At 41.3% G+C, this 24,811-nt stretch overlaps 1 protein-coding gene across 2 annotated transcripts in view; it reads right to left on the bottom strand.

The window, feature by feature from the left end:
- Positions 1 to 24,811, bottom strand: part of LOC141781718 (neuropilin-2-like) — a 119,812-nt gene that overhangs the window by 80,577 nt on the left and 14,424 nt on the right. For both annotated transcript variants that reach the window (XM_074657508.1, XM_074657507.1), the window contains exons 2-3: positions 21,995 to 22,175; positions 5,559 to 5,740 (exon numbers count right to left, since the gene is read on the bottom strand). In XM_074657508.1, coding sequence (XP_074513609.1) covers positions 5,559 to 5,740; positions 21,995 to 22,175 — 363 coding nt within the window. The remainder of the gene's footprint in view (positions 1 to 5,558; positions 5,741 to 21,994; positions 22,176 to 24,811) is intronic.

Raw genomic sequence — 24,811 nt, 5'->3', positions numbered from 1 at the left:
TATCCTACCTCTGCTGTTTGCTACATCAGCCCTACCACAGAGCACCTTTCGCTCCTCACTGGGTCAGATCTGGATCCACTTTCCTCAATGAAAGCCAGAGGAAGGAGGAGCGAGCGATCTGATTGGTTAGACGGTGTAATAAACTGGCTTGATGGGTAGTCGGACAGAGGCAGAGAGGAAGTGCCTGAAGGTGTTTGGCAGAATGTAAACAACAGCAGTTATTGGAAGGATTGTCACGATAACTTCCACATTACACCGCCTGAGGAGTGCGTGGGTGTGTGTGTGTGTTGCTCGCAGAAATCTGTTCGCACAGATGCACTATGGGAACTCACTCCTCATTTAGGTCAAAATCTGGTACCATTAAAATTTAAGGTTTGTTTTTTGGTTAAAGTTAACTTTAAGGGTTGGGGTTATGCATGCAGTGTCTGTGGTTAAAGGAATACTTCAACCACACAATGACCATTTACTGTATATATCAATTACTCACCTCGTGTTACCTTGAATTCTTGAAGAAAATTTAGTTTTTCTCGCATGCCTCAACCGGGAACGAAGAATAAAAAAATAGAGAAAAGTCTTATTAAAAAAACGTTGGCATAAACAATCCCACGGTTGTGCAGGTGCACTACTTGTCCATGCGAGTCTGGCCCCCATTTACTTCAATTCATTAAGACTTTTCTCTGTTTTTCGATTCTCCGTTCCCCTTGGAGACATGCAAGAAAAACACTTTCTTCAAGAATTCAAGGTAACACGGGGCGAGTAATTGATATGCAAATGATCATTTTGTAGGTGAAGTATTCCTTTAAGGTTATAAATGTCTACGGAATGAATGTAAGTCGATGAAATCTCCTCCGAAGTGTCAAAAATAGGTAAATGTGTTTGTGTGCGAGCGAGTTAACATTTGCGTGCAGACATGCAGGCTGGCGTGCATTTGTGAGTAACCGTCCAGCCTGCATCAGTGCATTCATATGTGCGTGTGTGGGTGTGTGTGTGTCTGGAGAGTTCTAGGTCACAATAACAGCTGGGGGCGCATTGCCTAGACAGTGAACGTTGATTGGTCGCCACACTCCGGTGTCTGTGTTCCTATTGGCTGGAATTTTACTACAGTATCCATAGTGACAGAGCCGTAAACAAAAACAAGTGTGGCATGTGTACATGTTTTTGTGTTTCAAGTATTTTGTGTGTTTGTCCAAGGCCTTTATTTTCTGCTACTTTTTAAATGGCAGATAATAGTGTTTCTGTATATTTATGTGAGCCCGTCTCCAGACTGATCAGACTGTTAATCTTTGAGGGGTAGAGTAATTAGGACACCCAGAGAGTGGGGGACAATGACCTCCAACATGCACGCACATTGACACATAAACCCCAGTAACAGACGGGGGTACCAGCTTTGTAAAAAAAAGAAGCTTAGTTTAAAATAATTTTCACACACATTTTACATGCAAACGTTTGTTTCCTGTACTAATAAAATGCTCTCGCTCCGTAAACAAGGCCTACAATAATAATGGTTCCAGTAACAGTTTTAAGAGAAGGTCAAGTGAGTCCCACATAAGGATTATACAAATAAATTAATAATGAAACTACTGATTGTTTGCACCCCATATTATATTTTTCACACATTTTAATGTTCAAAAAGAAGCTAATAATTTAAAATTTTCTCAGAGATAGATGCTCAGCCATGGTTGGTGTGAAAACGGCTTTTAGGTTGAACAGAAATAGAACGTGCAGGTGTAGTACTGATAGATACATGTTTAGACAGTTAACCGTGAGGCTATACAGTATGTATAACACACACACACATACACCCTGACACACACACAAAATCTAGTCACCCACGTAACCAGACGTTGTGCTGCACCTTCCAGGATAACAAGATCTTGTTAGCAGTATGGCAACAGCTTGAATGTTCCAAATGGCTCCATTATTACTGCCAGGGACGGCTCAAAAACACAAAAATACACACATACGTACAAACAGAGACACACTAGAGGAAGTCCAGTATATGCTAATGATTCATTTATCAATCGAAGTAGCTGTCCCTACAAACTGAGATCTTGTCTGTATGTATTTGGTGGTAACCTTTGTATAAATAGAGACCATCCAACCAAGAAAAACTAGTCATTTCAGCAAAACAACAACATTTGAGTGTCAAAAAGCCTTCTAGTGGCTTCTAGCAGAAGTTGCGGTGGATGGATGGTTGGATTTCAGAGCAACTCCAATAACAGCTATGTTCATTTTCTAATCTCAGTTGAAGGACTCAACCCAGTCGCCAGACAAAATGTTGGCATTGGATGTTTCTGCAAACCACGGATATGTTGAATGCCGACGTTTCTGAACCAAAAATACGTTTCATGAATATGTTTCATATCAGTCTCGTATCATGCTTGCAGAAACGCACAATGCCATATAGTTAACGTTGTGAAACGATTGGTTAGGTTTAGGCAACAAAACTAGTTATGGTTAGAAAAAAAATCATGGTTTGTGTTCAAACAATAATGTAACAACATAACAACGCAACAAAACCACTGTAGTTAGGTTTAGGAAAAGTGAAAATGAAACTGAATGTTGGGAACACGGGACACAAACAAACAGCTGATTGTAACATGACACATGGGACATGAACAACGGTCTCCTGGATGAAAGCCTTGTGTTTGTTGGACCCATCCAGCTCCCCCCTCCTGCCCGCAGGTTTCTTTAAACTACGTCATTTGCTCTGACCAAATACAAAAACGTCAACATTCAACGAATCCCCGGCTTGCTGAAACATACAATGCCAAAAAATGTTTTTGCCGACGGCTGAAGGACTGCATGCTCTTCTTTGAGGAGATTGTTGGATTTAGACGTGACATAACTTTTTTACTCTTACTTACTGTTATATAAACAACAGTAATGTACTGAAATTGTTGACTGAATGTATATGATTTGGTATGTTTTAGACTGTCATACATCTAAAATCAATTCATTGATTCACAAACCTCTCTCTGTCTCTCGGTCTTTCTCTCCCTAGGGTGCTAGGGTGTGAACACTGACACCCTTGTTGTTTTTAAGTCCATCAGGTGGACTGTGTCAGGCACAAAAAACACACACACATCCACATACACACACACACGAAATCCCAACAGACTGGTGCCAGCAAGTGAGAAACACCGACAACCGCACGTGTTGTGTTAGTAACCTCAGCCCTCTGTGCGTGTGTGTATGCGTGTGTGTATGCGTGTGTATGTGTGTGTGTGTGTGTGTGTGTCTCGGGGGAACAGGGCTCAGGACTCAATTAAGCGGGCATGTGTGGAATGCTTTCAGGGGGAACGGGACAAGATGGCTGTGGGGCCGACACTATGCGCCCCTCTGTCTCACTCGCCCTTGATCTCAATTGGTCTCGCTTTGGCTGACCCATGGCAGCGTGAAGGGGAGCCATGTCAGACGCGCACACACACACACAAAGTGCCATGAAGGGGAGAGATGTCTCGCCTGGACAGTCTAAAGGGCTCTCAAGGGTCCTCTGCTGTGTCTCTCGTCTCGTTCCCTCCGTCTCTCGTGACACCAGCGAGATAAACGACGCTTGGTCACCTAATGAACCATGTTGAGTCCTCTATGAGTAGATTGTAATACAGTCACTAATAGCCTGTTTGAAAGGTGCAATCCCTCTAAAATCCTGTTCACGTTTGTGAAAGTGGAAACAGATAACTTTTAAAACTTTCTGGATCGCTTTCCGTTTTCCTCAGAGCATCGCAATTACAAACAATGCAGGACACGCTGCATTTTGTTGTCGTTGTCGGCCATCTACACTACTAACTGCAAAGACCTTACATTGATACTCTTTGGTTACTGCATGGGGATAGCTACCAATAGCTACCGGGGAAAACAAAAGCACTATCCTCTTCCTGTTTTGGTTGAGCAATGGTTGACGCAAACAAAAGGCCTTATTTTCCCGGGAGATTGTATCCGGTGGCAGACAGATTTATAGGTTTCTGTCCTTGCACGGGAGCTGGATTCTTGCAATATCACACGTGAATCCATCTCGTCAGGTTTCAAGTAATGCATCTGGACCAATCAGTGTCCTGTGAGGAGCTACAGGCGTGGTTTAGGTGTGTGTGACGCGACGACACGAAACAGAGAGGCGACAATTAAATGACAAATTAAAAAATAATGGCGGGTCCTGAAGAGGTTAGCGTAGATGCTGCAAGAGCATCAGTTATATCAGAACTGGAGAGTATTTCTTCATTGAGAGAAGAGCAAAGAACGACACTGAAGGCTTTTCTCGATGGAAAAGATGTTTTCGCTCTCCTCCCGACTGACTTCAGCGAGAGTTTGCCAAGTATTCTATAAAAGTGCCTGCCCTTTTCTAAACAGTTTCCAATGACGGCTTCTCAGAGGATTCTGTGTAACAAACCATCTGGTGCGGGGACCGATCTAAACGCCAATGGTGCCATTGTATTGTGCAATCAACATTTACTTCATAATGATAACTTGAAGCAAAAAACTATTACCATTTCAAGACTGTCCGTGTGTGAAGGTCATTTACAGGGATAATGTCCCTCTTGTGAGTCTTGGATTCTCAAAATATAGACGTCATGTAGAGCATCACTTTAGTAGAAGAAGAAAACGTTTCCAAGCCATACAACAATGACACATACTGTAGTCCTAGGGGTTCCCACGTAATCACAACATTACCCGTTCAAGTCTGGCCTGAGACTTTTGTTGCATCCCCAATTTCTTTTCCTTACTTTTTGTCAACTCTCTACTGTCTGTCTGCAGTATTAATAAAAAAGGAGGAAATAAATGACAATATTCTGCACACGTACTGTTTATCTGTGTCTGCTTGTTCCAATGGCTCATTAACTCTGGGCTATATTGAGTGAAATATCAAAACACAAAATGCCCTCTTTTGACTGCACCACTATTAAAAACCCAACATGTGCTCCTGATTTGACAAATTTCCCGCATGATATACAGTCAGTGGGCAACCTCCGGGTCTGAGAAGTGAAGTCAATGTGGAAGTGCCTTAAACTTGCATTCTCTCTAACAGCCAGCAGGGGGCGACTCCTCTGGTTGCAAAAAGAAGTCTGATTGTATAGAAGTCTATGAGAAAATGAGCCTACTACTCACTTGATTTAGTAAATTATGGTCCCATTTAGAGTCAAATAGACCATAAAGCAGGATATGCTTTAGGGCGTGGCTAACTTGTGATTGACAGGTCGCTACCGCGGCGTTGTCCGGTCTGGGAGTTATCCGTGTTTTCATTTTACAACTTTAACCCTTTCACAGTGTGTTTTCAGTTCATGAAAGTTAATTATAACCTTTTGGTCGCCTAAAAATGTCTTATTCAGCGTTCGGTTGTACTTAACTCCACCCTCTTGTTTCACTTCTGGTTGCAAATAATCAAGATGGCAATGGCCAAAATGCTGAACTCAAGGCTTCAAAACAGTAGTCCACAAACCAATGGGTGACGTCACGGTGACTATGTCCACTTCTTATATACAGTATATATGCACCGTACAGTATTTATTATAGGAACTTTGGGATTTGACTATAACAAAAAAACAACAGTAGCATCCACTTACCAGTTTTGAAGATTTCGTAGCGCAGTGAGAAGCCCGCCCCCTGGTGGGCGTAGTCCGATACGAACTTGATGTGGAGCGACGGCCCAGACGATATGATTGGTGCCGGGGCGATGTTGCTGCAGTGCTTCCCCAGTAGGTCAGCCGTCTCCGAGTTCCCATCATGGATCTCTACGTAGTCATACCTGCAGACGACAAACACATATCATTAAATACCTTCTCTCCTACATACATACAGTATATATTGTGATTAACTAATGAAAAAATCGACACCATTTTATTACCTTTCAGTGAAACGCAATAACACAGAGGCATTAATAACCTCCAGTGCTAAATATCAACTAATACTTGATGTACAGACATTTTAATTCATGCACTGATGAGGTGTTTTGTGGAAGAGGGGAGACGAGACTTTAATTTGAGGAAGAGGAAATTGTTAAATCCTTTCAAGCTGCTTTGCCTCTGACGTTATTAGTTTTTGTTTTTTTTTGCTTTATTAGTTTTTTCATCTGGCAGGCATCACATTGGTTTTGGCTACAAAACGGAAGCAATGCGCAAATTGTTTGCATCTATCAGTGGCTAGAGGGACTTCTGAAGGCACAGTCACTATCAGCAGAGGCATCGGGTGTCATTACAATTCAAATGAATGCAGCAGAAGACACATTGGCAGTTCACAGATGGCGGAGGAAGAAAAGAACCACCTGCATGAGGACAAAATAGGAAGGGAAACCATCTTAAAATTCAATAACTGCACTGTAATGGAGTGATTATATACTCCCAACTGCTACGGGCGTCATAGTCTACAGAACACCATTTTATGGATTATAACTATATTATAATACAAACAAAAGGAGAGTGTGAATGTGAAAAGACGTGCTCCCTTTCAGCTTGCAGAAGGAAATAGTGGTGTCGCATGTGTGCTGCACTTTAGAAACTCGAAAAGAAAACCGATTCCCAACTCGTGCTTTTCATTTACTACTTGTTATTGTCAAAGTGAATCACAAGTTTCATGATATTTTTAAAACAATGTAATGCTTTCAGAAGAAATGACAGCCAAACAAGTCATGTGTATAGAACAAGAGGATGTGCCTCACATGTCTGTTGCTTTATGTCACACTCGGGTCAAAGTCAGAGTGTGAGAGCTTTTTGAACTATGGATGCTCCCTACCTACAGCCTTTGATGCTAGAAAAGGATTCATCTGGAACAAATGACTCTAGTTTACATCGTTGCCCAGGTCTAATTCAATAATGGTTGTATCTCAGCCTGGGGGCCTTCTCAGAGAAATTCACATTTTCCACTTTTTACAGTGGATTTAGGTCACTAATATCTCTCACTTTTTGCTGACTGTTACAGGGAGGCTGAAATATAACTCATCTCATGTTGGTACTAAATGAAGGATTATGATTAACAAGGATTCCTCAGTACACAAAGACTAAACACAGGTTTATGGGAATATCAGCAACTGACATTAAAGTGACATTTCCTGTCATATCACATCAAGTGCTGCAACTTCTACTATTCATACATACAAAATGCCATGCATTCAGATCTAAATGTATCTAAAAATACAGACAGAAAAGGCAGGAAGGCTGCCTGGGACCCCTTCTATCCATAAAGGGAAGGTGCTGAATCTATATTTACTCCCATTTCTTTCATGTATTCTGACCACTAATGTTAGGCCCCGTCTCCAGACCCACAGCAGGAGTGTTGCCTCTGTGTCTGGATACCAACCACGCACCTGCCTGCCTCCAAAATAGCTTCCTGGAAAGAAATTCCTCGAGCAACTTGACTTGAAATAAGACAAAGTTTGACTCGGAGCTGAGTGAATTAAATTTCAATTAAGGTTTCTCTTATGGCTGGACTCTATTTGCACATCTTCGTCCATCATATCGATCACTTCTGACCGCAGCGCCTCTAATTGCTCCGATATTGAGCTTTCTACATTTCTCTAAAGCAATCAAATGAACATGCCTCAACCTCAAAAGAACCATCCTGTCTTTTCCATACAGTTTAAGCTTCTAGTACAACATTAATTTACTGTTTTAAAAACACCACAAACCAGCGACAGAAGGCCTCCCAGTGACTCAACAGATGAAGTTTCATTTGCCGTGGGATGTTATACCACACGTGGTGTTTACAGACACATTAAAGAAGCATGAATATAAAAGGGGTGTTAATCTTTTCACTATTTCTTAGCATGCATTCACAGTTATGTGGAGTATCATTCCTGAATCTGGAAGCCAAAATACACACACATACGCACTGCTGTTGTCACTTAAGAGGACATTACATTAACTAATATTCATTCCCTCGACACTTAACCCAGCCCTTAACCAGAAACCACGTCTCAGGCCTAAAGGGACTTTTAGGGAATAGCTTTGTGTCCCCAAATGGGAGGTAAGTCACCTTAATGTGGCTGTGTGAATGTAATTTTGTCTCCACAATGGTGATTACTGTAATACAGATATACACACCAACACACACTCAAACAGACACAAAACGTACACATACGCAGAACTGGTTTCACATGATTTGACATGAGATACATTATAATCCTGTCCTACTCCAACTGTCAAACATGTTTGTGTGTGTACGCATTCCTCTTATCACCTCTTGTCTTGTACACTGAAAACACACCAGAGCAGCGGCAAAGTGCAGCCTGCGGTGAGCTGCCATGTAATCTCTATTGAAAACTGTGGTGGCCGCTCCGAGCTCAGAGAGGCCCTCTCTGACGGGTATTATAGTAAACTAAAAACTGAAACTAAAACTAAAATAAGCAGTGAAAAATATTGTTAATTAACTGAAACTAAATAAAAACTATATCCTTTAAGAAAAACAAAAAAATAAACTGAAACAATATTGGTTAAAAAATGAATGAACCGCAGAAATTGAACAGACTTGACCTTCCAGGAGACGGCGCTATGACACAATTGCTTCACTATAAAGTAGCACGAAGATTAAACATTATGGCCATTGCTACACATTTCTCCAACCATGCATTTTGCATATACAGTATATAAAACTACTTCTGAGACATTATGGCTGGCCCTAAATAAAACAAACTAAAACTACTGTAAAACTAAAGTTATAAAAACTAAAACTAAATCTTGACTGAAACTAAACTAAAACTAGCAAACACACTCTGAAAACTAAACTAAAATTAAATCGAAAACTCAAAACTAAAAAAAAACGAATTGAAAATTCAAAGCTATTACAACCTTGAGAGAGGACCAAACTAAAAGTTGCGGAGAATTTCGGCCAGAGATTACCTGCAGCCAATCAGTAAACAGAAAAACAATGTTACAAAGAATTTCTTCCCGCCTGAAACACATGAACAGGCCTCCTGAGTGCAAGCCACACTACGCCGCAGCCTGATGTGGTTTCGGCGTAAAAGACATGAAGAAACCACAGCCAATAGGAGCAGATTCAAGACTACAGAACCCTCGTAGCTTTATAAAAGGCTGCCAAGTCCACACATGAGATCTCTATTGTTGCACAGACGCAGTGTAATGTGTGTAAAGACACACAAAGGAGTGTGCTCCTCCTTCACTGTGTACGTGCGTGCAGTTCGTGTCTGTTTTCTGTGTTTTTCTGACAGGTGAGCAAGCTCCTGACATAATGCGGGTCGTACACCTCCCACTCTCCCATCATGCTTTGTGTCTGCTTTGCGTGGAACTATAACACCACGGTTATGACGCAAGCTGTCGCTGCGCTGTGAGCATGTGTGTGTGCATCTGTGTGCGTGTGTGTACGTGTCACAGTTCCTGTCATATTTCCCCAAGAGAACGCCTCATCCCGGCGACAGTTTCCTCCTCCTCTTTTGTGAAATGACAACTTTGTTTAGCGGCTACTCGTATCCTGACAAGATCTCCTTTTCTTCCTCTTCCTGGCTCACTCTTTCCCTAATTATTTTTTCAGTGTTTCACTTTTCAACGCTGTCTTTTTTTTTTTTTTCTTTGACTTCTTCCTTTTCTCTTTTCTGTCTCTCTGTCCCCTCTCTCCTCTCAAGCTTTCTCTAATGTGCTGTCAGGCGCATAACCATGTGGCCAAGAGCCAATGTGTGGGTGAGACAGAGGAGGAAGAGATGGGGGGAGAGAGAGAGGATGTTTTTGATTTGTGAATATTTCAATTTAAAACAAACCTTTATTAACAATGCTGAGAGGGAAGATGGAGAATGAGATAGATAGATGAAGAATATTAATCATCTGTGTATTCCTCATCATTTGCACTGTGGTCTCTGTACATATACATATTGTACATACTGTAGGCTACATACATACAGAATACCTACCTTTAAATACATCTCTTTAAATGTTGCAGTGTTTGCACAGATCTCACTTATTTGTATAATTTTTTAACTGCAATGTCTATATTTTTCTATTTTTATCTTAAGTTTTATATATTTTTACATTATATATAAAAATAAATAAAACTTAAGATACAAATAGAAAAATTATATATTCAAGATCCAATTTTTTCTTTTTGTATTTTTAAGTTAAACTTTACCCATGTTTATTTATATATTTGATTACAATGCACACATTTCTTTATTCTAGTAAATCTTTTCTTATTATATGAACATTTGTTTTTTGTTTTATTTCACACTTGCTTTGGCAATGTAAACTTGTGATACAAAAAAAGATAGAAAGATAGATAGATATAGATAGATATTCTAGTAAATAGATATACTGTATATAGATAAATCGGTATTCTTCCGGAACGTGTGAATGTTTTTCTTCGTCTTCAGGCAACAAGAAACATGACCGATACTAGCTGACATTAAAGAACTATTAAAAGTTGACTGAAAGTTGCTGTATGTTAGGAAGAGGTTGCATTTCTTTTTTTTGCCACTATTTCAAAAACTTAAAATTCACTTGAAAAATGAATGGAAACATGACTAGTGTCTGGGCAACCTTACGTAATTGTTTTCCAAAGCTCGGGTTTCCTCTTCCACACTAAAACGCAACGCTGACATGTTTCAGATTCATCTACTGTGCGAGCTGTTTACAAAAGCTCTGTTTTCAGGTGTGGCAATACTAAGAGGAAAAGATTTCAAATTCAGCCGGCACAGTGTGGATGTAGTCAGAGAGAGAGAGAACATGACACTGCATCCACCCTGCCAACTCCTCCCCTCAGACAGACAGAGACAGGTGTCCCTCCCTACAGCCTGAAAGACACTCACAGCTACTTCTCAGTCAGCAAACACAACAGACCTGCACAAACACTAACTTTCTGTCTCACACATAAACACATGATGCACACACACACACACACAGAGCCTGTAGCCGTGCTCAGATGGATCTATAGCAGGGTTTGAGGTTTCCTCCAATCTGTGTAGGAGGTACACAGCTTCTAAGAAACTGTTTAATCCCATCATCTCTCTCCTCTCCCACAACATATCCCACTGCAGCCAATCAGTGATGTTCTGAGACTTGCCAAAGGGAATGACGAGAAATCTGAATTTGTTTCTCCCACCCTTTTCCCGAAATTCCCTTGTTAGCAAGCAGCGTACGAGATGTTTTTTTCCTCGCTTACATGAAGGAAAAAAACAAATGTTGGTTCCAAAATGTGTAACATGGGAGGTTACAGCTGTAAAGACGGAGAAACATTTGTGACTGTAAACACATATTGAGGAAGTAAGGCTTAAAGCTGAATAAAACATCATGAGAGATTCATGTGTGTGTGTGTGTGTGTGTGTGTGTGTGTGTGTGTGTGTGTGTGTGTGGTGGGTAGGGGGTGTTTCAGGAGCGAGAAAGCTCTCCAAAGCCTGTCTGACGAGAACCAAGGAAAAGGTTTGGATACAGATGCACTTCCACCCTTCCTCCCTCCTCCCTCCTACTCTTCCCTCCTCCTCCTCCTCCCTCCTGCCTGGGTCTTAATTGCCTTTCACACGTTCTCTCTCTCTCTTTAGGTCGAGAGTTATCTTCTTACACCTGCACATTTCTTTCAAACATCAGGGGTGCCCTTAGCAGTAGACAGAGCGTCTGCAGACACACACATACACACTGACACAAACACACACACTAACAAGAGCTGAAAGCAGGCCAGATTTGTAGTAATGTGTGTCAGTGACTACGTTTTAATATTCCACTATTTTCCCAAACAGCATATTCTGTTTGGATATTCTGAATTAAGCCTTATTCCAAATGGAGCATTTTCAGATTAAGACATGTGGGATATGCTGATATTATTCAGGTTTTAGGAGCAATCTTTGGACATGTTTACAGCAGTCAGAATATACTGTACGTCTCAATTGGGGTTTCTACGTCAGTTTGTGACACGGCCTCTTGCCTGTTTACGTCCAGCTCTCTGCGTTATACACAAATCAACTAGCCAACAGTTTTTGCGAGTTTGTCCAATTTTAAATGTTTTGTATGTCTTTTGTTGTCTTTCTTTTTTATATGTTTGTGAGGCAAATACAGGGAAAGTCTAAGCAAACTTAGAACTAAACTAAATTAAACTGAAGTCATTTGAGAATCCGCTCAATTAAGTAAAATATGAAATTAACTGCAGTTCAAGAGATTTACTGGAAATTGAATGTGTAAACAAACTATTACTGGGTATATTTTGTTTTCTAACAAATAGGGAAGACATTTCCATTATTATGTTTTTATTATTATATGCTTTGTACTGTTTTTTTTCCAACTTTGCCATCTGCTCATGCACATTTCGCTGACAGAGAAGTGAATCATGGGTGGCAACATAAAAACATATTCAGAGGAACTGAAACTATGAGTAGATTCATATATATATACATTTATGTACATACTTTTTCCTACTTCAGTCATGTGAATGGCGCAATTCAAGCTAAATCCCTCCAGTGCGATTTATTTTAAGGTGGTTTATAGGGAAGTAAAACTGGACTGAACAATTACGGAGGTGGTGGATTCAGCCGAGCCCTCCGTCTGTTCAAAGAAGCTTCCAGCAGCACTGATAATTCCCATAAGGCATGGCAGGCTCTAGTTCAGCTACTGATGTTTCTGACTCTTATTATTCTCCTATATACTATATATGCATCCCTGGAGACAAAGAATTTCAAACGCTACACATTCATAAGCAACCACTATACAGTATTTGAAACACAGAGCCTGAAAGGGGGATTGTTAAGTGCTAAAACACCAGATTCAAGCTAAGAGAGCCTCCAGTTGCATATTACTACTGGATTAACAATCGGGAGTCCATACAGGGATCATAGCTATCGCCTCGGTCTAGAAATTGGTTTGCACTAATTCTCATTAAGTGAATCATGTTGTGTTTGCATGGACCTGTGGATAAAGTAATGGGTGCCTTGTGTGTTTTAATTTGGTCCGTGTTAGTTCAGGTTTATGAGTATGACCCACACGCTGTATATATAGTATAATCATATAGGTGTGTAGGGGAGAAGCAGCCGTAGTCAGTCTGTCACTGAAGCAGTTAATAGAGAGTGAGGAGGATGACTGACTTCACTGTTATCAAGTAATAGGCCTATTACTGCAGACAGATGGACAGTGTGTGTGTGTGTGTGTGTGTGTGTGTGTGTGTGTGTGTGTGTGTGTGTGTGTGTGTGTGTGTCCGGCAGTAGTCTCCAGGACAACCAATCGATTCCTCATTATGGCTTTAACACACATTGATCAGGGTCAGTCCTTCAGACACACACACACACACATGTGCACACCCGCACACACACACACCCACCCACACCCACACCCACACACAAACACACACACACACACACACACACACACACACACACACTCATTACAGTAACAGACATTGATCAGGCAGACCTTCAGGGCCTTAGGGAGTGTCTGTAAATCAGACTACTGATATTATCATCATTACCTGAGTGTGTGTGTGTGTGTTTGAGAGAGAGAGAGAGAGAGAGAGAGAGAGAGAGGATTTCCTAAAGTCATCACCTTGGAGTTTAACAAATCTTCAAATTTCAGACCTTTTTTCTGTAACCGGTTGTGTCCAAAGTCACCCCCTATTTGCTATGTAGTGTCCATGACATGTCCACTACTGTCTGTTATCAATGTGAAGGTCACCGGTGCAAAATATAATGATTAGTAATTGTCAGAAATCTCAATTTTACTGTTCACTATTGAGTACACTATTGAGTGTCTACTATACAGGAAGCAGTGAATAAATGAATGAATGAATGAATGAGGGAGTGATTGTGGACCTGGCTCAGGTCTCTTGATAAACGGGGTGAGGTGTTGATTTGGCTGGACTGGTTTTAAGCAGCAGGGGGATGCCTTTTTCTAACTTGCAATAGCATGAAAGTGTCTGAAGTTCATGTACTCTGAGTGCGTTTTCGAGGAAAACAACTGCGCCTCAAGTTGATTTAAGCTCCACATCACTGCTGTTTTATCTCTGCTGTTGAATTGGAGGGAGAAAAGAAAGTGTCTGCCTGACTTAACTATCAACCACAAACATGAAGGAAAGCCTAATAGTTCTTGCCGCAGACCAGTCAGAGCTATTTCATCTCACAGACAGTAATTACAACAGTTTAAGCGTAAACTTGAAGTGAACTTTTCTTTAAGTTTTATTTATTGGAGTTGTTGATTGCCTGAATAAAATTGCTGTTGAAAGTTATCACGTGTAGCTCGCTGGCACATAAGTGATGTAATCCAGCTGTTCAGACTGTTGTCAGGCTATTAAATAGGCATTATCAGTCACTATAAGCACCATAGATAGACAGGACTTTCTCCCAGGAGGCCGGGTTTCACATCCTGTGTGAAACTAAGTAGAAAAAGGAAGCCTTTTTGTTTGTGTTCAAAAACGTAACATTTCATTTAAAGTTAAGAAGAAGAAGAAGAGTTTCGTTTTCACTTTTACAACGTAGTAAGCGTAGTAGGTCCCTAATGACCCACATCTATGGTGCTTATAGCGATTGATGACGCCAAATTAGCGGCCCGATAACAGTCGAGTCAGGTGCGTAATCAGCAAGACGCCTCTCCCTGCAACAACTATAGGAGGTAAGAGGTTTGCATCCCTACTTAAGCCTCTATGTAATCTTCCTAAAAGGAATTTTGATTTATCAGCAGCCTAAACTGTACTGTAAGGCGCATCTGGGTCCCAGGATGTTCTCTCCCCTCCTCTCTCTGTAGCTTTCTAATAACATTGTCTTCCAGCTTTGTGCTGAGATGCTTGTCTGGACGCGAGGCTCTCCTGCTGGTAGAGTCGCTGTGATGTTAACTCAAACATGCAGGCAGCTGCTAAACGCCCACAGCTGGTAACCGAACATCCACTGTCACACCAAATGCTGCTCCTCTCTCTGTCATATAGTCTCTTCATCTCTCCCCCCCAACTTCCTCTTGTCTCCCCGTCTGCCCTGAGGCCATTGTCACATCACATCACTCTACCTTTTGCTCCGCTCTTGGTCATGTCCCCAGGACTTCCATCTGCCGGTCAGGTGTGTCTGTATGTGTGCATCAAGTATTCCAAGATTTCTATAACAATGCATGTACTTTACAAGTAGAGTATGTTTACAAGGTTCATATACTTGTGCAAAGGTGAGAACTCCTAATTGTGAACCAGGAAACATAAAGAGCGGCGGTAGAGAGAAGGTCGGGCTGGATGGGTGGGTGAAAAAATACCAAACCTTCGCCCAGGAGACCGGCGTTCGTGTCCCGTGTGAAACAAGAAATCAATGTTGATTTATTTGTCACATAACTTACATACTTAAAGGAACAGTGTGTAGGATCTGGCAGTATCTAGCTGTGAGGTGAGGAGATTACAACCAACCGAAGCCTCTCCCGTGTTCCAAGCATGTTGGAGCCGATGCAAAAACACCAATGGCCCTCTCTAGAGCCAGTTGGAGTAGAGGCAGTGTGTAGAGAGTGTGTGTACATGGGAAGTGAGTTGTGAAGCAAGAGAGAAAGAGTGGCGGCGACAGGAATTATCGACTCCTCCCCAAGCAGGAAATGTTAACAGTGTTTGGTTTGTCCGTTATGAAACAAACGGACTCCATGAGGAGGACCTGCTTCCTATGTAGATATAAACGGCTCATTCTAAGGCACCAAAATCACAACAATTCTTCTTATCAGGCGATTATACACTAAAGAAAACATACTTATTAATATTATAATCCATTTCTGCCAATAGATCCCCCCAAATGTTACGCACTGGTCCTTTAAGTAACGCTACTTCAGGAGTTATTTTGAGTCAAACTACGATATTTCCTGATCCTAAATAAGCAGTTTTGTTGCCTAAACCTAAGGAAGTTGTTTCCTGTGAAGACGAAAGTTTATTTTGAAATGATTTTACGAATGTAACGAGCGTAAAATTGACACGTGTTGCTGGACATTCGTAGGAAAACGAACGAAAAAGGAGGAATAACTTTTTCTTAAGATCTACAAACCGTTGTATGAGAATACTTTGAGAGGAGAGGAGATTAAGAAGAGGAGAAGAGAAGAGAAGAGAAACTAGACCTAGCATGAAGTTAAATGATTGATTGAGGCGGAGTACAAAGACAAGGTCTAAATCATTAGTGAAACCATTATCGTTGACTGCAGCTTCTCTGTCATATAAATCACTTCTTAACTCACTGCTTTACTCCACACTTATTGTGTAAGCCACATAACCGTGAAACTGCCTACGTGCCCGTCTGATGTTGTGCTTTTATGAGTTTACTTTAAAGCCAAAAAGCTGATCATACCTCTATTGTCTCTCTTGTTTATGCAAGCGTACATACGTATGTGAGCTGCATGTGTGTTTTAATATTACAGACAGCATCTGACTTGGGTGTGCTGTGAGGTAAAGGAAGCCTGGAGGAGGAGAAGGAGGAGAGGATGAGAATAAGAGACAGACATATATAGAAAGGGGATTTAAGTGATGGATAGACAGAGGCTGGAGGATAAAAGAGGATGAAGACAGATATAGGCTGAGGAAAGAAAGGTCTATAAATGATAAAGAGAGAAGAATATATGCATTTTAAAGAGGGAGGAGAGGGATATGAGGAAATAAGAGAGAAAGAGAAAGACAGGGAGTGTGGCATTTGGCTCTCTGCCTGTGTTTTCTCATATGCAATGCTGAATAATGATTTGGCCTATAAAAGATTGGCACACTGCGGAAGGATGAAGGTGAGGAGATGTGAAGGAGGGAAGGGAAGGAAAGAGGGGGAGACATTAGATGGAAGGAGAGGTGATGAAGAAGGAGGTGTGCAGGGAGGCGGAGGGGAAAAGGAGGTGGGACGGGGGAAGGCGCAAGAGCAGATGAAAGATGATAGATGGGGTCCATTGGACGGTGGTGAGGGGGCGGGAGAGGTGAGGAAGGGTGAGATGAATGGAGGGGAGAGGAGAGGGAGAGAGCCAGGAGGAAAGAGGAGAGGAGAGAGAGAGAGAGGAGGTAGCTGTCAGGATGATTTGAGCCTGCCCTCAACGGACCCTGACGCTGCACTTTTCCCTCAGCAGCTGTGTGTGTGTGTGTTCTTTCCAAACACTCCAAATAGAGATCTTGCTTTCTGAGACAGAGCAGTGCAGTGAGCTAAGGGGAAAATGTGAAGCACACAACTAACCGCTGGTGCAAAAGGCTACATACTATAAAAAAAAAAAAAAGGATTCTGTAGCAGTTTTGTGACCTCAACTATCTTGGCAGTTGCCACGTGGACGAGATTAATTTGCATCATAAATATTCATCATTAAAGAGAGGTGGTTTCCTCTATCCTACCAATAAAAAAAAAAAACTAAATTAAGTGGCTTTTCTCGCCAATACATTCTTGAAGAACTCCAAGAGAAAAGAAATACATTTAGAAATACTGTTAACTGGACTTGTTCACCCAGTTTGGATGTTATCAGCCAATTGAATGGGCATTATCAGCAGTTATCAGCCTCATACATTTGTGTTAGAAGGGGTCTGCTACACCTACTAGTAGGTTCAGCAGGTCCCTTCGGATGTTACTAGCAAAATAAATGGCGTTATCAGTGGTTATAAGCCTCATATATATGGGTTAGAAGGGGCCTGCTACACCTACCAGTAGGTTCAAAAGGCCGTTATAATCTATTCACATGGCTGATCACCGATACAAATACAAGAAGATGACCTCTACTGGCCGTAGTAATTACGACGGGAGGTGGAAGTCCGGTTGATGTAGTATAAAGAGACATTTCTGGGTGGTGGTCTGGGGCGATGGATGGGTAAAACAAATACAGGACTTTTATCCGTGAAACCGCTGTTTGTGTTCTGTGTGAAAACGTATTTATTTACTTATTTTACCGTAGTTTTGTGATGTCATTAACATAATACTTATTTGAACCCAAACCACGATCTTTTCCTAAACCGTACCAAGTCGTTTTTATTGCCTAAAACTAAAGTTTTTTTGTTTCACTTTCCCAATGTGCAGGTTGGCCCGTCTAAAGCATAAGAATGGTTGTGATAAGCACTGATAACGCCCATTCAATCAGCTGATAACATTCAAAATGGGTGACTTGTTTCTGCGTAGAGACTTGGGTTTAAACTGTTGATATCTTATTGTCATTTGCAAGGTTAAAACAATAGTTTGACATTTTGGGAAAATACCCTCATTTGCAAGAGTTAGAGGAGATCGATTCTCAGACGTGAGAGTGGTATCAATCTTCTCATCTAACTCTCGGCACGAAAGCAAATAAGCATATTTTCCCAAAATGTCAAACTATTCCATCAAGTTACTGACTAAACCTTACGCTTACAGTGATATAGTGAAAGTGATGGTTGGAAATAAATTAGAAGCAGAAAGGAGTTGTGAGAGACTTTCCAGTGTAAACACAGGCTCTCTCTGATTTAGTTCTCCTCAGAGCACACTGAAGTCGACGGCTTCCGTGTGTTAACTAATAAAAGTCACACCAAACATAAGGCTCTTTCAGATTAAATAAAGTTTTCTTTAACAGTTGCACATAACTTTCATCAACTGTAACTGCAAATGAAGCTGGGCGTAAAAAACAAAAGCATGGTTGTGAAGTGCCTATACCCAGACAGAGTCTCATCTGTCCGTGCTCCAGTCCATCATGTGGTTTTCAGCCTTGAATCACGCTAACGCTACAGCTGTTGGGTGACAACTGAAACCTGCCACCAGTGATGGACTAATGTAGTACTATGATGCCGGTCATGTGAAGGGAAACAGGAAGTCATGGTGCATCATGATTGGCCATGTCTATACTGGTCTTAGCGGAGGCACAAGCTTTCTTTTCATCCCTCTCACTCCCTCCAGCTGTTAAATTGCTACTGTATATGAATCTTAATGAAAACATCTCTCTGTCCGACCACACCTCCATCGATTTTTGCCTGCGGAGCCGGCAGCGTGCTTGACAAAATGTGATGCGTTATGGATTACAGATTACCATCTTAAATTGCAATCAGGAGCAGTAGATGAGATTGCTCCAACGCAGTGACATAATAAAACAAGCCCCCGTCTGACCAGGGCATGCAGATTCATAACAGCGCTGTTTGTGTGTACAGATGCACCCGTATCATGAGTTTTTATTTATGTGATGAAGAGATACAGAGGAACCATATTGCCTGTTCATAATGTAGTCTTTGTCTACAAACAGATGACTCCTTTGTCTCAACAAGATGAGTGTGTGTGCTCTCCTCTCCATGAACTGAAGATTAACATCAGTTTTCTGTTTCTCAAAGATTGTTGTGAAGTTTACACGCTTGAGAAAAGAAACATCATTTTCCTACGGCCATATTAAAAGAATCTGATGATTTGAGAAAAAAATATTAAATATAAAATTAGAGAAAGAGATAAAAAAGAGGGTCAAACAACATTTGACATGAGACGGAGACACTGGTATGTGTGTGTGTTGCTGACAATCACTGGCTGACCTCGTACGTCTGCCCCCCCGCAGACACGCACACGCACCCTCCGCTTCGTCTCCTTGGCCTCTTTGCCCTCTGAACCTAACAGCTCAATTTCAGCCTACCCCTGCACACACACACACAAACACACACACGCCAGGCGTTGGGCGCCTGTAGACTTAAATAGCTCCCCACTGGAGGACACTTGTAAATAACAGCCTATTAGACTGGAGATGTTACCACCAACACTTCAAATACCTCACTCTTAAGACCCGGACACACCAAACCGACATCAGAGAACAAGCGGAGGTGAAGGCCGACCGTTGCGTCGCCTCACGTCGCTTTTGTCTTGGCCGACAAGTTGTATTTGAACACACCGCAAAGATGACAGCTGACGGTCAGTTATCGCGTACGTTCTGCGCCTGCGTGAGAGGAAATAACTCTCCGCACCAGCAGGCGGCGGTAGTCTGTATCCGTCATTCAAAAAGGGAAACCGGAAAGACCGAGGACGGCGGATATACAAGCCGTTGTTATGATACGTACACGAAACAAAGCAGCGTTTACCAACCATTTTCACATCACTCTCACTCACCACTTAGCTTCATTCCAGATGGCCATGTCGCTGTGAAAATATCTGTGTGTTGGAATGATCAGATGATATATAGCTGAAAAATGAGGAGAGCCTTCTGTGTTTTTCCTCTTGACTTTACTCGTTGGCATGCTTTCCACTCTTCCGTTTTTCTTCTTGTGCACTGATTGGTTTAAGCTGAACAGCCAATCAAAGTGATTTCTTTCACCGACGGGCTTCAACGTGCTGAATCGGTCAAAAAACCTCCAACACGAGCAGACTAGAGCCGACGGTGCAGGACACCAGACTGTCCGACAGTCGGTTTGGTGTGTCAGGGCCTTTAGTGGCATGGTTTGACAATTACTTCTCAAAGAAATTTAACTTGTCACTACTGGAAGCAAACTGAACCAAAGAATAATATAGAACAACCACAAATACACACATACTGCACTGTGTGTGGCATAATAAATAAATCAGAGTGGTTTCAACCAGATTTTCTCCTCCTGGGAAACTACTGGACTTTAAATGGATGCATGCAGGATAGGGGGAGTGTGGGTAAACAGAGAAGGGAAAGAGAGAGAGCATCTAATAAAACTGATCCGAGGATAAGAACTGTAGAGTAAAACTGAAATAAGACGAAGACAGTGGAGACAGAGGAGTATGTTTTTTTCATTTCCACAGCAGCAAAGTGCGAGAGTAAAGCAGAACAGAGCAGGGCAGAGCACAGCGGGCCTTCTCAACCTTTCAGCCTTTCAACAAACAGCCAGCCGGTGAAATATTGATGCTTCAATTCCAACAAAGAAATGTCTGACCAAATGATTTTGGTACATCTGAGTGGGGAAATTCACCCATCTATAATTGATACGGCTGAAATGTTAATAAGTGGAGGGGAAAGCACCGGAACAGAGAAATAACAGGAGAGGGGGGAAAAGTGTAAGTGTGTGTGTTTCTGCCCTCTAGCCCGAGTCAGTGGGTTTGTATCTGTGGCTCATAGGGGCCATTAGATTCTCTCCTCTACTATGTGTAGGAGTAGTTTCAATTACAGTAAGGCAAGAAGACTTCATAAAAACATGTAGATGTTTTAGTGTTTTGTGTGCATGTCTTCTGCTCAGATAACTAGTAGCTCCCCCTTCTGAGCATCTTTCCAAATTATTTTGAAAATTAAAAAAATGCTTCAGCTTTGCTCACAGAGTCAAATGTGTCATGCAATTTTTCTTTGTTTAACTTATTTAGTTGGTTTTATAAATATTGGACTTGTATTCATATTGTTGTACTTTTAGCATAATTGCCATTATATGAGCTGATAACGCATTCATTTGTGGAAAGTGGATCTCTTTTTGATTCTCTCAACTTTTATAATGTGTTAACTTGAACAAAAAGCCCAGTGAGGCTTTGTACTACAAATTTGGCTCTACAAATAAAACAAAAGTTTTTAATGTCGTAATATTCTTTCATATTCCTCTTTAAAGTACCTTGTAACCTATAAAAACTTGATTTTTACTATCCTCACTCCTTCAGTGATCTTAATGTGATTCTTCACTGGTGTGGTTCCTCTCTGCCAGCACTTTCCCAGGATTTCCCAGCATGCCTGTTTGTTTTTCTTGATCTCTGCGTGCCGTATTTTCATTTCATGCTCCAGAACTGCCTGCCTTTCTTCCAGCCTTACACCATGCAGCCAAAGCCAAACAGCCCAAAAAACAATGATGGACACCAAATCCTCTAATCTGTGTTAACTCTTCCTCTCAAAGTGTGAAAAACCATCCTGGAACAGCAAACGTGTTGCAATTAGACTTTGATAATTAGAGACAGGGGACCGAGGGAGGTCCCTGAGTGATTATTATGGGATAGCTAAAGCCAGAGAAACAGGAGGAGAGTGGGCTGAAGTTCACCAAATACAGAAACTCTCACTCAGAGACAGGCTGGTGGAGGCAGAAACTCCAAAGAGACAGGAAGAGAAGTTTTTTTCACAATATTGTAGTAAGCAGTGTAGTTGCAATCTGACCTAGAGATATCGAAATCTCTTAAATCACTCTTTAACTCTTTTTTCTCCAAATCCTATTTTTGCCACCAATCCCATGCCTTTAAAATCCTTCCATCCATCCATCCGGTTTTTACCTGCAGTCCAGTTTCTCTATCTCAAAGTGCGGGTTGAAGTTGAGGACGATGCGTTGCGAGGGCTCGGGGGCTGTGATGACCCAGCGACAGTTCTGGTGAGGTGGGTACTCCAGTGGGTAGCCGGGGGTGGTGATATAGCCGGCATCGCTGGCATCTAAAAAGCCACCGCAGGGCTCAGATGCTGGATGGAGAGAGAGAGAGAGAGAGACAGAAAGTGAAATTATCATCACAACCTCTCAAGTTAGAAGAAGACAAGAATAGCTGCAGAAATATGTATTTTCTCTGTAGGTTTGATCCATTAAATCACGTTGTGTAATATATGGAAAGCTCCATAAGCTGGAAGATGAAAGCTTTGTTAAGATTATTGTATATTTTTCCGTAGGTTAATACACAGGTTTACACATCAGACAAACATCATAGATTATTGTTTCTCGGTGAGATAAAAACAAATGAATGGGGGAATAAAAAGTGAGACGTTTGAGGGATCTATAAGAGGAGAGGTGAAGAAATAAATTGCTATTGAAAGACCGATCAGATAAACCTCCAATATAATAACTTCACAGAAGCAGATCCAAGTGTAGAGCACCATCGGGGTCAATGCTGTTTGCTTATCGGGAGCACGTCAACGTACAAACTCTTTAAAATTACTTCTTTTTTTTTTCAACATATTAAGTCTGATTTCACACTGAGTTCAACGCTGATAAAACGCAGATAAGAGTTGTTTGCAGAGACAGGATATGAGAAACAAAGACATGTGTGTCTATGTGTCCATGTGGATGTGGAGGTCAAAGGTCAACTCAGCATCACCACACACAAAGACTCCATTCTGACCCATGAACACTGACACACAGACGCACACACCGCGAACGAGCCCTCCAGATGCCGCAGTCACTGTCACAGAGCGGATCCACTTGTCAGCGGTCATACGTCTGCGTCGTGTCGTAAACAAAGCCACCCATTCACCGCCGCAGATGTACCCTGACATAGATGGGGTAACTCATATATATCTGTGACACCCGACGGCATAACACGCACACAACTCTACTGTATTACATCTATGGCGGCTATTGTACACCGCGCTGGCTGCCATGTGTGATAGACTGTGCAGACGTTCAGCATGAGCTGAACTTCTTCATTGTTTAACATCTGCAAAACGTAAGTTAAACCATCATGGTGGACACACGACTGAGTACCGTCTTTGTTAAGTCAAAGCACTTCCAGTATAATGGCACAACATGAGCCACCATCTGCCACAAGACACTCAAGAAACAAGGTTGTCAGTTTGTTAATTTAACATCCCCCAAATAACACCACACCAATCTAATAGAAGTATGTCATATAAGTAATAATACAATGTTTTTTCTGTGCTTGCAGACTTATTTTAGAGATATCTTAAGTAGTGTAGTCTTAGTTATGGGAGAAAACTAAAAAGCAACTGCTTTGTGTTTGTTCAGGCTGTTCTCGTACACCGTTTGTAGCCTTACCTACGAAAATGAATGCACTGTAATTCATGAATATCCCTAAAAATTTGTGTGTAAGTCATGTAATCGTGAACCAGCAAATATAAATAGCGGTGAACGTCACGTAGGGAGGACGCCGGGGTGGATGGGTGGGTCAAAAAATACCGGACTTTCACCCAGGAGACCGACGTTCGTACCCCGTGTGAAACCAGAAGTCAATGTTGATGTATTTGTCACATAAAGTTATATACTTAAGTAACGCCACTTCCGGTGTTATTGTAAGCCAAACCACGATTTTTTACGATTAAAACTAAATAGTTTTGTTGCCTAAACCTAAGGAAGTTGTTTTTACTGTGAAGACGGAAGTTTATTTTGAAAAGACTGTATTCATGTTACGGAGCTGAAATTGACACGTGTTGCTGGACATTCGTTGAATATAAATTAATGAAAAAAGAGGAATAACTTTTTCAAGATATCATACAAACCGTTGTATGAGAAGACGTTGGTTTGCTATATATTTTGTTAAGTAGACTATTACTTTGAAAGAACTATCTTATCCAAGGAATTATATACTGCACAAAACTGTGATTACACTGTACATTATTATTATTATTTTAAATGTATACCTTTATTTTACGTGGATATTCCCATTAAGATTTAAAATCTCTTTTTCGAGGGTGTCCTGGCAAAGATTGCAGCATAAAAAGTTTCACATGAAAGCACAAACAAAACAGCAAATTACATTAGTCAAATAATCCTTAATCCTGTTTTTAAAATCTTCTGTGTTTATAAAATAATCTAGTATAAAGAGGACCTACTGTTCTCATTTTCAGGTGCATACTTGCAACTCTGTTCGAGCTGTTTAGACTTTGGGCTTTGTGACTTTGCAGACCGTTTACATGCACAAACAACTACGGTATATAAAACACTAAAGCAAAGAGAAAAAGCACAAAAGCCTAATAGGTCATCTTTAAAGTGACTCTGTAACTCACACCAAGATGAGCGTGCAAAAACTTTAAAAGCACTTGCACCAAAGACGGTGCAGGTTTGAGGAATGACGTGATGTTACATTATTTGTCCACATGACTAAAGGTTGCAGCTACTGATAGTTTCAGGCGCCAGTAGAGAACATAGCAGATGAATTTCCAACAAATATTTTGAGCGAAATGATGGCCACGATGGACCAGGTTACACTAATAAAAACAGCATCTGTGAATGTCGGCTGCTCGGTGGGAAGAACTTGGCCGGTGAGCAACCCCTTAGATAATTTCCTGTTTATGAGGGAAAATAAACTCACAATCAAGCTGCTGATGGTCTATATTATTGTTTCAATCAGGGCTGAATGTCCCTCAAGAAA

The sequence above is a fragment of the Sebastes fasciatus genome, chromosome 14, assembly GCF_043250625.1.
Source record: "Sebastes fasciatus isolate fSebFas1 chromosome 14, fSebFas1.pri, whole genome shotgun sequence".
NCBI classification, from domain to species: Eukaryota; Metazoa; Chordata; class Actinopteri; order Perciformes; family Sebastidae; genus Sebastes; species Sebastes fasciatus.
The sequence above is the reverse complement of the archived record's forward strand: the minus strand, read 5'-3'. Positions and strand labels throughout refer to the sequence as shown.